The sequence below is a fragment of the Rattus norvegicus genome, chromosome 1 (genome assembly GCF_021556685.1).
Source record: "Rattus norvegicus strain SHRSP/BbbUtx chromosome 1, alternate assembly SHRSP_T2T, whole genome shotgun sequence".
Lineage (NCBI taxonomy): Eukaryota > Metazoa > Chordata > Mammalia > Rodentia > Muridae > Rattus > Rattus norvegicus.
This window is the reverse complement of record NC_141534.1, coordinates 108,637,068-108,653,010: the sequence shown is the minus strand read 5'-3', so window position 1 is coordinate 108,653,010 and position 15,943 is coordinate 108,637,068. Positions and strand designations below refer to the sequence as shown.

Sequence of the window (15,943 nt, the reverse complement as noted above, 5' to 3'; positions counted from 1 at the left end):
CTGTAATGACAGAGGGGGTTAGGGGCAATCAAAGTGGCCCAGGTAACAGTCTCTATAGTAATGTTTGGCTTTAAATCATTTGTTTTTTAAAGCCTCAATTAAGCTTTTTAGAGGATGTAGCTATTAACTTCATCTGATTGGGGAGTCTCTGCCCTTATCAAGACTTCTGGCTCATGCAGAGAGAGAAAGAGAGAGAGACCATTTTAGTGTTTTAACATTGCTATAGATCATTTTTCTTCTTTGAACATTGTCTTAGCTTCCATCCTAAACAGATTTTTGTTAGCACCATTTTTGGGTGTGATTTTTACCAATTAAGTATATTTCTACACTTAGTCTATCTTTATGCAAATAACTTTGTAGTTCATTCATACCAGTAACCTGCTTTTTGTATACAGTATTTTACAATAGAAGATGAGTCACTACTAACTGGGGAGAAGAAAGTGGTTATAATAAAAGTTGTTACTGGGTGTGAAATGATGCCATGCACTTTTACAGATTGGGAGGCAAAGGTAGGCTACCTCTGAGTTTGAGGCCAGCCTGGCCTTCATAATGAGACCCCGTCACAAAAAAACCAAAGCACTATTGTACCATAAACTGTAGGGATATGACAATGTGAACAATTAGACTAAAAACTGTATTTCTGAGCTTAATTACATAGAAGCCACTATCAAAATAATGTTAATAACATTGGGAAGTTGATAACAGTTTTTGAGGAAAGTGACGCACGCAGGAAGAAATGGTCAGGTTGTGGTTTTCTATTGGATGGTGAGGGGAGGGCTTTGTGAGAAGTGCTACTTGACCAGAAACCTGAGCATATAAGGAACAGTCTGGGGTAAGAACATTTCTAGGAAGAAGGGAAAATAAGTGCAGAGGCTTGAAGCAGAAGTTCCTCAGCAAAAGGCTGCTAGCACGACTAGCTGAGCAGGCAGGAAGTGTGCTATTTGACAGTAAGCTTCAGGGATGTGGGAGATTTTGAAGGGTCTTGTAGGCTCATGTAAGGATTTTGGAGTTTGATTGGATTGTGCTAGGATACAATTAAGTTTTTGTTTCTTCAGTTATGTGTATGGAGCCAAATGGATTGGCACACATCTTTAATAACAGATCTCTGTGAGTTTGAGGGCCAGCCAGGTCTGCATATTGAGGTCCAGGCCAGCCAAGGCTACACAGTGAGATTCCGTCACCAAAAACAAGTGTGTGGATATGTGCACATGAGTCGGGCACACACAGGCCAGGGCATTAGATCCCACTGGCTCTAGAGTTACAGCCATTTGTGAACTTAGCAAGAACAGTATGTGCCCTTGACCACCAAGGCATCTCTTTAGCTTACCCCCCTCCCTTTTTTTGAGGTTCTCACTACCTAGACTAGGCTGACTTCCTAGAGAGCCACCTTACTCTGCCTCTGGTGAGACTAAAGGTGTGATCTGTAATACCCAGCCCAGTTGAAAAGAGTACTCTAGATGCTCTGCTGAGACTCAGAAGAGTGGAAGTAGAGACAACCGCTGCTGCTCACTTAGACCATAGCTGTAGTTATGGAGGTAGAAGTCAGATTCTGGAGATAGATGCGTACATACACTCTTTTTAAAAAAAAGTTTATTTAAGTGTACTTCTCTATGGATGTGCATGTATATGTGGGTGACCACAGAAGCCTGAAGAGGGCATTGGATCTCCTGGAGCCGGAGTTATAGGCAGTTCAGAGTCTGCCAATGGGGGTCTTGGGAACTGAATTTGCAAGAGGAACTTTGTGGCTCTTAGTCACTAAGCCATCCAGCTCTTCAGCCCAAGATTCTGGGTATATTTGAAGGTAATACTGAGCAAGACTTGTTGTGGATTGAGAGAGAGGGGTACTCAAGGACAACTTGAAGGTTTGTTCGGTCCCTGAACAGCAACTAGAGTTAAGATGTAGGAAGAATAAAATTGGGAGGGTGATAAAGAGGTTTTTTTCTGATCAGTTTAATGTTTATTAGATATGCAAGTGTCAAACTGGTAAATGGATGCAAAGTACTCCCTTTTCCCTTACCTATTCCCTTGGAATACATTCCAAGACCAAGCAGATATATTAAACCATGTATGTATGAGCGTTTTCCTATGCATGCTCCCTGTGAGAAAATTTAACTTACAAGTTAGTTTCAGTAATAGTTAATAATAATGTAACAAGATAGAAAAATTATAAAAGATATTCTTTTTTTTTCTTTCTTTTTTTCGGAGCTGGGGACCGAACCCAGGGCCTTGCGCTTGCTAGGCAAGCGCTCTACCACTGAGCTAAATCCCCAACCCCATAAAAGATATTCTAATAATATCTCTGGCACTGTTCCTCTTAAACTTGAGGCCCACTGAGTTAAGTAGTTTCTTGAACACAAGTACTAGGACAGTTGATCTTAGGCCAGTCAGTCACTAACAGGTGGGGTAGCCTATATAGTTGTGGGTATGCTGGATGATGAGATGACTCACGTCCTGGGCAGGACAGTAGGACTGAGATTTCATCAGACCTCATGCTACTTAGAAATACAATTTAGCTCAGAGATGGTGGTGCACACCTTTAATCCCAGCACTGGGAGGCAGAGGCAAGTAGATCTCTCTGAGTTCAAGGCCAGCCTGATCTACATGAGTTCCAAGACAGCCAGGGCTACACAGAGAAACCTTGTTTTGGGGGGGGGGGGTGTGAGTAGTGAAATTTAATATATGTGAATTGTTTATTTCCAAAATTTCCTGGTGTTTTGTTTTGTGACTCAGATGTCTGTTGATGAAGGAGAGGAGCATAGTTCCCTCCTCGTGACTGCCTGCACATGCTCAGTTCCCCTGCTTCCTCTTCTCAGATATATGTGCCCATCTTCTTGATGACTTTGGCCACTCTCCATGGCACACTGTTCAGAGGGTACAAAGCTGCATAGCTCCCAGGTCATGCTCCGTATGAACTTGGTGTGCATGTACTTGGTGAGGCTTCCTTGCTGACATTCCTTATCACCTTGTGGCCCTCACTGAGGCCCACAGCCATGGGCTAGCACAGGCCATGGCTGCTCTCTCTTAAATATTTGAGGATTGAGGCTAACCATGGATCACAGAAGCTGCAGAAAGAAGGCACTGCTACACATGTCTGCAGTTTATAGAAGAGGGTCAGAGGGAAAGCATTTTAGAAGATGTGCATGTGTGTGTTGATGTATATAGGCATATATGTTTCAAGTTCAGAAGACAGGTCACTGAAGTCAGTTCTCTCCTGCCATGGGGGTTCCAGAGATCAAACTTGGGTCATAGGCTTGGCCAGCATCTTAATGTGGGAGTTTTATTTAACATATATATAAATACAAGAGACAACACTAAAGAAGTGAGATTGGGTGATGAAGAAGAGAAAGGAGTTAGTCCCGTGGCTCAGTAATACTTGATTATAGAAGAGAAAGAACAAAAAAGATCAGAGGGAAGTCAAACTTTGGAAAATGTGGGGTTTGGTGTTTTTTTGGTTGTTGTTTTAGTTTTTTATTAATCTCGTGTGTGTGTGTGTGTGTGTGTGTGTGACGCACACCACACGTGCACATGATTACACATACGACAGTGAGCATGTGGAGGTCAGAGTATAAGTTACAGGAGTTCATTCTTTGTACCATGTAGACCTTGGGAATTGAATTCAGACTTTCAGACCTAATACCTGCTGAGCCATCTTAGCAGTCCATGAACACATTTTAAGAGGAAGAAATCAACTTGGTCAAATACCACTTACAAATAAAATGAAGACAGAATTGGGTATGCCACACCATATAGCTAGCTTTGGTGACTTTGATAAGCAGTTTTGATGAAGGGGTAGATATAAAATATATGTGCACCCTTTCTGTTGCTGAGGCAAAAATTCTAGAAGCTACACTTTTAAGACCTCTTGTCCCATCACAGAAATCCTACAAGCATGCTATTCAGACATATCCAAATCTGGTCACATATCACTGTCTCCACAGTAGAATATCCAAATTGTAGTAGGCTGGAAGAAGATCATTCTAGACATTAAACAGTGGTTGCTGACACCATAAGGGTTTCTTCCCAGTGAAGAAGCATGGTCATCTCTGCAATGAACTTGCTAGAGAGAAGGGGGAAGAACATAAATGTCTTGAATATCATAATTTTTAGATCCCAAAACTAATTCAAGGATCATGTGTGTTAAAATATGCCAAGGGCTGGGGATTTAGCTCAGTGGTAGAGCGCTTGCCTAGGAAGCGCAAGGCCCTGGGTTCAGTCCCCAGCTCCGAAAAAAAAAAAACCAAAAAAAAAAAAAATATATATATATATATATGTGTGTGTGTGTGTGTGTGTGTGTGTGTGTATGTATATGTGTGTATATATATCAAGAAAATGAAGTGGTCAGCCAATTACTGATTATGGAGCCTTTGATTGGTCAGATGAACAGGTTTGCAATGAAGGTTAAAATAGAGATGAGGCTATTGTTAACAGCTAAATACTAGGTTAAAACAGGCTCTCCGGGGTTGGGGATTTAGCTCAGCGGTAGAGCACTTGCCTAGCAAGCGCAAGGCCCTGGGTTCGGTCCCCAGCTCCGAAAAAAAGAAAGAAGAAAAAGAAAAAAAAAAAAAAAACAAACAAACAGGCTCTCCATACGATTAACATAATTTAGCCTTTTGCTTTCTGCCTTGTTTTTAGAATCTGTTGGGATAGCTGGTTGCTTTTCCTTCATGTTTTTCTTTCTCTTGTAGTAGGGGAATTAACCAGAGGACTGTGAGCATGCAAATTAGCTCTCTACCTCTGGGTCAGACCTCCAGCAGCTGACTGCTTTTACGCTTTTTAAGACAAGCCTATTAAGAGCTTTGTATGGATGGGGCATCAGTGTATTATCAGTTAACACCTGCCAGATGTGCCTGAACCAGTGTGCTGCTAGTTCTAAAGTAGAGAGCAGCGGAATGAGAAACTATATAGTGAGTGATTTGTTGCAAATTGACAGTGAATGCTACAGTGCGAGAATGAGTGAAGCATGGGAAAGATTTTGTTAAAAAGAAAGATACAGCATGGTGTTTGAATAACCTGTAATTCCCCAGCTTCTCTTAGCTTGAGGCAGAAGATTATTAGTTTTGTTGCCAGTTAGGCAAATGAAGGAATATTAAAAACCATTTTTGGATGGAACCTTTTTTTCTTATGCCTACATGTATGTCCATGTACCTACCTTATACTTTGTCTGGTATCTACAGAAGCCAGAAGAAGGTATTGGCTCCCCTGGGATCAGAGTTACAGACTGTTAAGAGTTATACCCATGAAGGTGCTGGGAAGCCATCCTGAGCCCTCTGGAAGAACAGCTAGTGCTCTTAACCACTGAGCTGTTTTGATGAGGCCTTTTAACTTGAAGAAAAGCACTAAAATAGTGGTGAGAAGTTTCAGTAAGGGTTCACTTAGGTTAAGGCGAGCCCAAGGTGTCCCCTTAGGCTTTAATGTTAATGATGAGTAGAAGATTCAAGAGGCTGCAACAGGGCTGGAGAGATGGCTCAGCGGTTAAGAGTACCCGACTACTCTTCCAGAGGTCCTGACTGAGTTCAATTCCCAGCAACCACATGGTGGCTCACAACCATCTGTAAAGAGATCCGATGCCCTCTTCTGATGTATCTGATGACAGCTACAGTGTACTTATATATAATAAATGAATAAATCTTTTTAAAAAAAAAAAAGGCTGCAACAGAGAAAATAACATTTTTAAGAAAACGCAGCCTGGGGGCTGGGGATTTAGCTCAGTGGTAGATCGCTTACCTAGGAAGCGCAAGGCCCTGGGTTCGGTCCCCCGCTCCGAAAAAAAGAACCAAAGAAAAAAAAGAAAACGCAGCCTGGTGGTGGTAGTTCACACTTTTAATCCCAGCACTTGAGAAGCAGGCATGGTGGATCTCTGTGAGTTTGAGGACAGCCAGGGCTACACAGAAACCCTGTCTCAAACAGATGAACAAGAAAGGAAAAGAAGAAGGAAATCCAGCAGTAAAATAGTGCACATTGGTTTTAACTAAACTTTGTAATGTTTGCTTTTCAGTACAAATACAGAGATCTAACCGTCCGTCAAACTGTCAATGTCATCGCTATGTACAAAGATCTCAAACCTGTATTGGATTCATATGGTAAGTATATACGACAGAAAGATCTGTCACTGTGTTTGAGTTTGTACCTTGTGTGTGTGTATGACTATACTTTTCATGATTTCCTTTTCAGTTTGTTAGATTTCCAATTGAAGGATTGGGTTTCCACCTAACAGAGTGTTAGGAAACAGGAGATAATAAGTCTGAAAAAAAAAAGCGGATCTGTTAAGTGCTTCCAAGCCTTAAAAAGCGCCACTTTGATACAGTAGTACACAAAGTTAGGCTTAGGGAGACTGGTTTTTCTGTACTGGGAGATCAATCCCGGAGTCTCATGCAAGCTGTACAACCAGCTGATAGGAGGGAATTTTAAAGATAATTTAGTTTGTCATTTTCCAAAGCCTTTCTTTCTAAACTACTAAGGGTGAGAGGGGTGCAGAGAGAGAGAGAGATTGAGAATGAGAGAGTGCATGCTACAGCATGCATGTGCAGGTCAGAGAACAGCCTACAGGAATGTGTTCTCCTTTCATCATGTCATTTATAGGGCCTGAACTCAGGTCATCAGGCTCTGCAGCAGGTGCCCTTACCCATTGAGCCATCCTGTCAGGCTCTTTAACAGAGTTGTGAAGAAGATTGTTAAGAGCAGCAGAGGGGGTAGGTGCCAGTCTGCCTGTCTCTGTCTCTCTGTCTGTCTCTCTCTGTGTCTGTCTCCCTCCCCATCATCTCTTTAAGAAAAGAGTTTTGGGTTTGTTGAGGGGAGCAGGGTGTGTTGTTTTTGTTTGATTGGTTGGTTGGTTGGTTTTTTGAGACAGTGTCTCTCTATAGCCCTGGTGTCCTGGAACTCTAGACTAGGCTGGCCTCAAACTCACAGGTTTCCATCTGCCTCTGCTTCCCAAGCGCTGGAATTAAAGACGTGCCACCGCTGCCTGGCTAAGACGGGTTTTTAAAACTAAGTTTCAACCTACAGCAGAATCAATCTCTTAGCTGAGATAGAATACCATGTTGACTTGCCTGGGATCTTAGCTGCTGCTATCAGCCCCTCCCTTCCCCACAACATCTCATGCTCAGGAACACGTCACAAGACTACTATAAATCTGGAAGTTATTTTTTAATAATGGTCTTTCGTTTTAGGTGCCAATTTGAGACAAAATTGTAACTTAAGAAATGACATCTGCAGCTGGAGAGGTGGCCATAGTGATGATATTCCAGGGCTCTGATGCCCTCCTCTGCCCTCCATGAGTGCATGCTTATATGGTCCATTTACAGACATGTAAGCAAAACATACGTGTACACATAAAGTAAAAACAAATACATGTTGAAAGAAGGTGTCTGTATTTAACTGTGGAGACATTTCTATTTTCAGTACTATGACTTGATATCACCTTGAGATTGAGAATGACAGCGAGGATCACTATGTAGATAAGGATAGACTTGAACTTCCAATTCCCGTTTTCACCTTCTAAGTGCTAGGGCTATAGACATGCGCCACCATGCTCAGTTTACGAAGTTCAGGAATGGAATCCAAGGCTTCAAGCATCTAGGCTTGGCCATATCCCAGGCTGCAGTCAATTAGTGTTTCTAAAGAAAAATGATGGGAAGTTAGCTTTTAGTTTGGCATCATTTCGTAGTGACTTCTTCCCTTTTTAAGTGGTACCAGGGATCGAGCCCAGGGTCTTGATTCTAAAGAAGTGTTCCAATGAATTATGCTCAAAGCTTTGATGGAGGTTTTTTGATTTTTTTGTTTTTTTAACTTACTGATATATTTATTCTTAAATTTGCTAAAAACAACTTTATTGGGGTTTTTTTGTTTGTTTGTTTGTTTGGTTTGGTTTGGGGGGTTTTTTGGTTTTGGTTTTGGTTTTTTGGTTTTTTTTTTGTTTTTTGTTTTTTTTTGTGTTTTTTTTGTGTTTTTTTGTGTTTTTTTGCTTACTCATTGGCTTCCATCTCAGGCATACATGGCTGGAAGCTTCAGAATAATTTTAATTGTATTTTTTTTGAGACGGTGTTTCTCAGTATAAACCTGGCTGTCCTGAAACTCACTGTGTAGAATAGGCTGGCCTCAAACTCAGATCTGCCTGCCTCTGCCTCCCAGAGCTGAGATAGAAAGGCTCAGGGTGATTTTTAAATGGGCTTAAAACCATGCTACTTGCAGGCGAAAAGCCCGTATTTGGAAATGCAGAACTCAGATCCCTTTTTACAGATAACTCAAAGCTTTTAACCTAAGTGAGTCAGTGACAGGTTTTTTGATACTGAACACTAAGTTAGCCTTGTTCCATAGTTTCCTGGTGTTGATGAAAGAGTAACTTAACATGGTAGTGTATACAAAAATGTTTGTGATTAAATCTGTCTTTTTTCCCTTTCAGTTTTTAATGATGGCAGTTCCAGGGAGCTGGTGAACCTCACTGGGACAATCCCTGTGCGCTATCGAGGTAAATAGCATATTCGTGTGTTCGTGGTATACGTATCTACAGACAAGAGCATGCTACGAAGGAGTTGAAAGTACACGCTGTACTTCCTAATGGCCTTCTTGACAGCAGGGTTTAACGTCAGTGTAATTTGACTTTATTTGGCGGCAGTACCTCTGTTTTAACTTCTCTGTCAAGATAGAGCAATAACCAAATGCCTCACGATTCAGCTGGAACTTAATGTTTCCTGGAATCGTGGGACTGTATTGGCTCTTATGTCTGCTAGTTCAGCCTCCCTCACAGTGATTCATACCTTTTCAACCATGGGAAGTTCTACTATGCAGTGGTGAGGTGGTGCCTTAGGGTCAGAATTAGGTCTGACTCTGCCATGCAATCTGAATTAATAATGCCTGGATTCGGTACTGACAGTTCATGGAAGTGATACATAAAAAGACTTGCCACTAGCCGGGTGTGCACTAAACAGAGAGTAAAGGACAACTGTTATCTATGGTTATCATATTGGTAATGATGCTGACTTGGATGACTAGTCTCTGATAACCTTAGTCAGCTCTGTTGTAATCACTGTTAAGCCAGTGCTCAGTTTCTTATGCCTGTTCTGCTTTGGGACGGTTATGTTTATTGTTCCTGTGTCTAGCTAGGGCATGTCCCAGAGAAGGGGGCTGAGACCTGGGGCTGGTACAATCTTCAAAGAGCCTTCCCTATAACCTAGTCCTATAATAGGCCCCAGAATATCACCATCAGCTTGAAACAAGTGTTTAGAGCACTAGTTCTCAGCCTTCCAAAAGCTGCAACCCTTTAAATACAGTTCCTTGTGTTGGCCCCAACCATAAAATTATCCTACTTCATAACTAACCTTGCTACTGTTTTGAGTCATAATATAAATATCTGAAAAGCAGACTATCTGATATGTGACCTCCAAAGGAGTCACAACCCACAGGTTGCAAATCACTGCTCTAGAGCATGAACCTGTGGGGAACATTACACTACAGTTCTGTGATTGCTATGCTGTTGAAATAAAAAAGGAGAACAAGGGAACATAGGAAGATCCCAGAAATCATCACACTTATCAGTCATTTGTGCCTGACATGGTCCTGGAGGAAAAACAATTAACTAAGAGCATCTGTGTTGGACTGAAGCTTATTACCAACTCCACCGTTGTGTCCTCAGGAATATGCTCTGCTGAGGGGTGCAGGTTGTGGAAGTGTGTGTAAATATTGATTTCACCTAGTGAGCCCCTTTTCCCCTCAACCATTCTTTGTGAATCGTAGCATATGGGTCCAAATTACTGTGGGGGATTCTTGCTTTTAAAAAAAGAGGGGGTAATATTGGTAATAAACCTAAGGCTTTATGTATTAGAGTTACACATTGTAGATGTGTTTGGGAGCTAAGAAAAAGAAATCAGAAGTCATTAGTATCTGGTTTCTTTAGGTGAAACATGCTTTTGCTGAAGCTAAGCAGCAGACGTTAAGTTGGACAAACCAAAAGAATGTTGTCCACAGCATGTGGTCACCACTCACTCTCTGGCCTGGCTCGCATACCAGAGCTCCAAGAAGCACCTTGAATTAGAAATAGTCCTAGTGGCACTCAGCGTGGTGTGTGTTGCTCTCAGCCTTGTGTGTTACACTCCTGAGAAATAAGAGGAGAGTAATTGAAGTTTCTTCTTCTCTCTCAGGTAATATATATAACATTCCAATATGCCTGTGGCTCCTGGACACATACCCATATAACCCCCCTATCTGTTTTGTTAAGCCTACTAGTTCAATGACTATTAAAACAGGAAAGCATGTGGATGCAAATGGGAAAATCTACCTGCCTTACCTACATGACTGGAAACACGTAAGTATCATGTGGCTCTAGGAAGCGATTGCATGTATGTTCTGCTCACTAGCTTTTCCCTTCAGTTTACACTCAAGGAAGATTCCAGGGTAAGTAAGTTCAGACGGTGGACCAGCCACTGAACTGAGGCTCTCGTTTATTCCTTTGTTTGGTTTTTAGTGATTTTGTTTGTTTGTTTAGGTGTCTACCTCAAACTGTGCTGGCCTCAAACTTGTAGTGATCAATTTTGCCTCAGTTTCCCAAGTACTGAGATGACAGACATGAGCTATAATACCATCCAACTAAAAGGTTCTGTTAAAGTGCTTATTCACCCCTTACTTACTCAGAGCTAGAATCTCACTTTAAAATGGGTCCACTGATGAGGTATATTGGGAACTCAAATCTTCCTCTCCAAAGTATTGCTATCAAGGGTACCGGTTGGGAACTTCTGTTTCTGCCTCTGATGGTGTAACTGGCAGAACAGTGTTTATACCACAAAAAAACAGAAGCCTATATTGTGTTGGTGTTCTCTAGAGGAACAGAATCAATACAGTGGTTATGTTTCAGAGGAAGGTTTTTGGTTTTTTTTTTTTAAAGATTCGGGGGTTTTTTTGTATATGAATGTTTTACCTAAATGTGTATACACACTACATATATACCTGGTGTCTATGGAAGCCAGAAGATGACATCAGATCGCCTGCAACTAGTGTTGCAGGCAGTTGTGAGCCACCATGTAGGTGCTGGGAACTGAACCCAGATCCTCTGCAAAAGTAGCCTGTGCTCTTAACTTCTGAGCCACCTCTCCAGCCCTAGAAAGAGTCTTATTACATTGATATGTGTGCTGGGTTGAATAGACAGTAGTGGTCTGTATACTGGAGAGGCTGAGAACCCAGTAAATTCTCAGTCTCTGAGGATGGGACCTCAGCAGTCCCATCCTGTGTTAATGCCTGGAGGATACCTGGATGTCCAGTAGTTGTCAGTCAACAAAAGAAAGCCAAGAAACCCTGGCATTCGGTGTCAGAGGAGGTCGCAGTAGCAGTGCCGGCAGGGGGGCTGGATGCATAGATGCACTCACAGGCAAGTGGAAGGTGGGCAGGGCAGAACAGCAGGGCTCTACCCTCTGACCTCTTTGTGTCTGGGCTGAGTTGGGAAGGGTTCACCCACTCAGGGAGGGTCTTCCTTCTTAGTTGATCCAATCAAGTTGATAACCAGAATTAACTATCACATTTATTTTAATAGAGAGAACTCAGAGATAGAATGAACTTGTAAGAGCCTGGCTTTGAGCAGGCCCAGTCCCATTGTTGTTCACTAGTTCTTGTTGCTGAAAGGCTCTGTACGTCTCCACCAGTGATGCCCAGCATGTAAAGTATCACTCCACCAAAAGAGAGAGCTAAGTGTAGGTAAAGAAGATGCAGACGCGTTTCTGTGCTTTTGTGTAACCCATTGTCCCATTTGATAGTTGGTGTGTTTAGGAAAAGCCAGCCACATGACTTGATGGGTAAAGGCACGGGCCACACAAGCCTGGAGATTTAAGTTTGATCCCTGGAACTCAAATAAGGGTGGAAAGAAAATGGATTGTAGTGATGTCTTCTGACTTGTGCACACTGGCATATGTGCTCATATAATACAAAGCTGAGAGTGCAAAGAAGACAACAGCAATGCCAAACACTATGTATTCTGCTGAGAACCAATTATAGGTGACATGATTTCTTGGGTTTCCCCTCCCTCCCCTTTTTAGCCACGGTCAGAGTTGCTGGAACTTATTCAGATCATGATTGTGATATTTGGCGAGGAGCCTCCAGTGTTCTCCCGACCTACCGTTTCTGCATCCTACCCACCGTACACAGCAGCAGGGCCACCAAACAGTAAGTCCATTGAGATCTGATTTTAAAGTTAGCAGAAACAAAAGCAAAGCCTTGCAGAACTCTTAAAATAACTTCACTTTGCTTTTTAGCTTGTCAAGTGAATGGAGTTTTGGGGAGTGTTCTGAGGCCCCACATCTGCATGTGCAGGTTCCTACCAAAGGCTGGCATTTGGGCTTCCATCTGTGGGTAGAAAGTCAGAGTGTGGGTGTTCTGCATTCCAGAGTGCAAGAGAAGATGCCAAATAGAGCTGGAAGTCTTAAATTATGTATGCCACCTGGAAAGCAGTTGTAATTTTGAAAGGTAGCCTGAGCGCTCTGTGATTCCAGGGTCAGTGTTGTGGAGAATGAATTAGTCAGCTAGCTTGTTCCCTTGAGCTATTCTGGATATACACAATTGGACATCTAGCTCTTGGCTGCTTCTCAGTGGTACAGCCAATTTGTGACTACCTTGTCAGAAGGGTGAGAACAAGGGGACAGTACTGGTCCACCCCTGGGATAGCTCCACCCTGTTCTGTTTATCTGAATGATTCTTGCTGATACTTCAGAATCATCCCGGATAATTGGAAGTTGGTTGTACTTACTTGTTTTGCCGTTTTTGTTTTGTACTGCTTTTACTGTGTTTTAAGTTGTCATTCTGACAAACTTCTCTTTGAAGACCAATTATGTATGCTTTATTTCCTTCTGTCTAAAATCATTCTCTTGTTTTTAGTCTATTTTTCATGAAGACTGTCTTGATTCTTGAGCAGAATGAGAATTTAAAAGGAGTGACTCACCCCTCACTTCCAACCCCCAACCCCGCAAAAGCTTATTGGGACTCTTGCTTCCTGTATTACGATGTTAGCGATTTGACTGAGTATTTTGAGTTTAAAGTGGCAAATATTTCCTAGACTGATCTCCCCATTTATTTGTTGAGATAACTTAGTTACCACTTGGGATAAAGGGAAGCTTTCTCTATTTCTTTTCAGTTTCACGGTGCCTTTGAAAGTACAGTATTCCAGAAAGCTCACACTAGTCACTTCTGCAGTCCAGCTTTGTACTCACCGTCTCATCAAGCACTGAAGAGCTAGTTTAAGTAAATCACTAAGAGACCATTGTACTGTCCACCCATTCCAATTGTAGTAACATTTTAGATGTTTAGATAATAACCATCATTAATTATCCTCAGGTATGACTGTGAACAGTGGTGATTCCTCCTATACACCTACTAAGTGATAGCTAAGAATCTTGGATACATATTTGAATAGATAATTAATAGTTGAGAAATCATTGCTCAGAATATTTCTTAACTCTTTCAGGGTAATTTTTAAGTAACGAGTCATGTTACAAGACATTGTTAAAACAAGTGCAGTACTGTGTACCTGTAATTCCAAAGACTTTGGAGGTTTATCCAGAAGAATTGAGTGAGCCTAGGAATTCAGGGTCTGTCTGGCCAACATAGTGAGACTTAGTCTTTAAAAAGTCAGCATTATGGGACTAGAAGACAGCTCAGCAGTGAAGAGCACCTGTTGCTCTTGCAGAGGACCCGCATGGCAGCTTACCACAGTCTATAATTCCACTTCTGGGAGATCCAGTTCCCTCTTCTGACCCTGCAAGTACCAGACATGCATGTGTAGCACATAAGTAGTTGCAGGCAAGACTACTCAGACACATAAAATTAGAGTCAACATTATATCCAAACCTCATTTTTACAGTTTATTTTAATGGTGTTTGAGTGTCTATGTGGGTATACGCACATGAGTGCAGGTGCCTGAGAAAGCCAGGGGCATCAGATACCCTGTAACTGGACTGCAGTCAGTTGTGAGCTGTCCCGTGTGGGTGCCAAGAATAGAACTTAGCTTCTCTGCAAAAGCAATACATGCTTATAGCCACTGACCCATTTCCCTAACCCCTTCAACTGTGTGTGTGTGTCTGTCTGTCTGTCTGTCTTGCTATGTTTTGCCTCTTAACTATGGAGCCATCTCTCCAGACCCTGTAGTGACACATTTTTAAGAAAAGGAAAATGCTTATGATTATGAGAAATTATAACTCGGAGATGGTGCTTTATACATTGGAGAAACCAACACGGAAATGACACTGACCATGTACGTTGCTAATACTTAACAGCGGAACTCGCTTATTTTAAGAGATACTCAAAAAATGTCAACTGTGCTTCCTGCTTGGAAAGTGTCTATGTGTGTGGAATGGAATTATAAGATTTGGGGAGTTTTTGTTGTTTGTTTTATTTTATTTTTTTAATGAAATACTGAATTTTCTTCCTTCGTTATACTTAAGAAAAAGTATTATAGCATCTACCGATACATCCTAACAACGCTGTGAGCCCTGATATGTTAGGCTGGTAAAGGCTTCCTACTCTGTTGTTGATAGCAGCCCAGCATACTTCTCCCACTTGCTTGTATTCTGTCACTAGAAGGTCATTCTTGAAAGGGTCCATGTCTTTTTCTTCAAGTTCCATCTGTCATACCTCTACTAGATCACTCTACCTTTAACCTTAAGAGGCCTACTCTGCTCTTAGATTTAAATTAGCTTTTTTCCTGGATAATCCCATAGACAGCATTCTTTGCTTTCCCTGCCAGCACGATTAACAGAGCATAGCCACTTTCACTGTTTATCTTCCCAATTGGATTCTAAGCAACATGTGGCCAAGGATTCCTTCTCTTCTTATCATCCTCTCTTGTCTTGTCTTGTCTTCTCTCTTCCCCTTTCCCCATCTCTTCCCTACCTCCATCCCCACCAAATCCCTAGTTCCTGTCGTATAGAAGACAATAAACATGTGTTTACTGACTCGTGTTGATTCACCATTGATCTAATGAAAAAAGTTGACTCTGGAGGCAAGTCCTTTTCCATTGACCTTACAGGCTTCTATAAATGAACGAAGCATTCTTGAAGGCTTTTAACTTCCCCCCCCCCTAATATTTCTAAGCTTTTAAAGCCAATCTAAACAAGTGTGGATTAAGTTTTGCATAGGATTTCTTACTATGATTTGGAGTCTTAAGTTCTAAACAAGCCAACAAAACTAGCTCTCCAACTTAGTCAATCTGGTGTTAAATGTTCCAAGATTTCGTAGATGCAGAGGCAGCTATCCTCTAAGAAGCAGTCTTAGAGCAAATGAGGTCAGCATTACCTTCTCCGAAATTACAGGGGAACTTGGCTGTAAAGTTAACAGGTTGACCTGTCTGCCAGTCATTTCTTACTGGGATTTGCTAGAGTGTTGTCACTCACATTTAATGATTTGAGGATTAAATGAATTCAAATTACTTCTTCTTTAAAAAAACTAATACAGGCCAGATGTTGGTTTTGTTTTGAGCCTGAGATAGGATTCTTGGTGTGAAATTCTGCTGTGGTTGATATTGGTTCATATTGCTCTACAACCTTTATATTCAGGACTGCATATGACTTTCAAATGTTAAAAATTATTTTTAGCCTCCTACTTGCCAAGCATGCCAAGTGGAATCTCTGCATATCCATCTGGATACCCTCCCAACCCCAGGTAATGAAAATTCTCTTAATTACATTTGGAATCAGAATAATACTAACTGGGGAATTAAATAAATGAGGTTGGTTTATTGGTGTTTGGTTTTTGAGATAGGTATGGCTGTATAGACTCACAGTCCTAGTTCAGCCTCAGTATTGGTATGTATGTATGTGTATGTATGTATTTATGTATATACATAATATATGCTTATATGCATATATGTAGGTATGCTATTGTATACCATATTTGGCTTATTGTTGGAATTTTGTAGTCACTATGTGCCCATAATTCTAAAGGAGCTTTGTTTTCTTTACAAGAGGAGGGATTGTGG

At 41.5% G+C, this 15,943-nt stretch overlaps 1 protein-coding gene and 1 long non-coding RNA gene across 4 annotated transcripts in view; one reads left to right on the top strand and one right to left on the bottom strand.

The window, feature by feature from the left end:
- Tsg101 (tumor susceptibility 101) overlaps positions 1–15,943 on the top strand; it is a 29,051-nt gene that overhangs the window by 1,181 nt on the left and 11,927 nt on the right. For 2 of the 3 annotated variants that reach the window (XR_015684168.1, NM_181628.2), the window contains 5 exon segments: positions 5,996–6,080; positions 8,399–8,464; positions 10,134–10,297; positions 12,015–12,141; positions 15,561–15,627. Coding sequence is in view for 2 of the 3 variants with exons in the window: in NM_181628.2 (NP_853659.2) it covers positions 5,996–6,080; positions 8,399–8,464; positions 10,134–10,297; positions 12,015–12,141; positions 15,561–15,627 (509 nt within the window). In the remaining variant the exon portion in view is untranslated. 3 annotated transcript variants of the gene reach the window in all.
- LOC148007351 (uncharacterized) overlaps positions 1–15,943 on the bottom strand; it is a 42,780-nt gene that overhangs the window by 18,219 nt on the left and 8,618 nt on the right. The window contains exon 3 of the long non-coding RNA XR_015651505.1: positions 6,797–7,014. This is a non-coding gene — a long non-coding RNA (uncharacterized LOC148007351). The remainder of the gene's footprint in view (positions 1–6,796; positions 7,015–15,943) is intronic.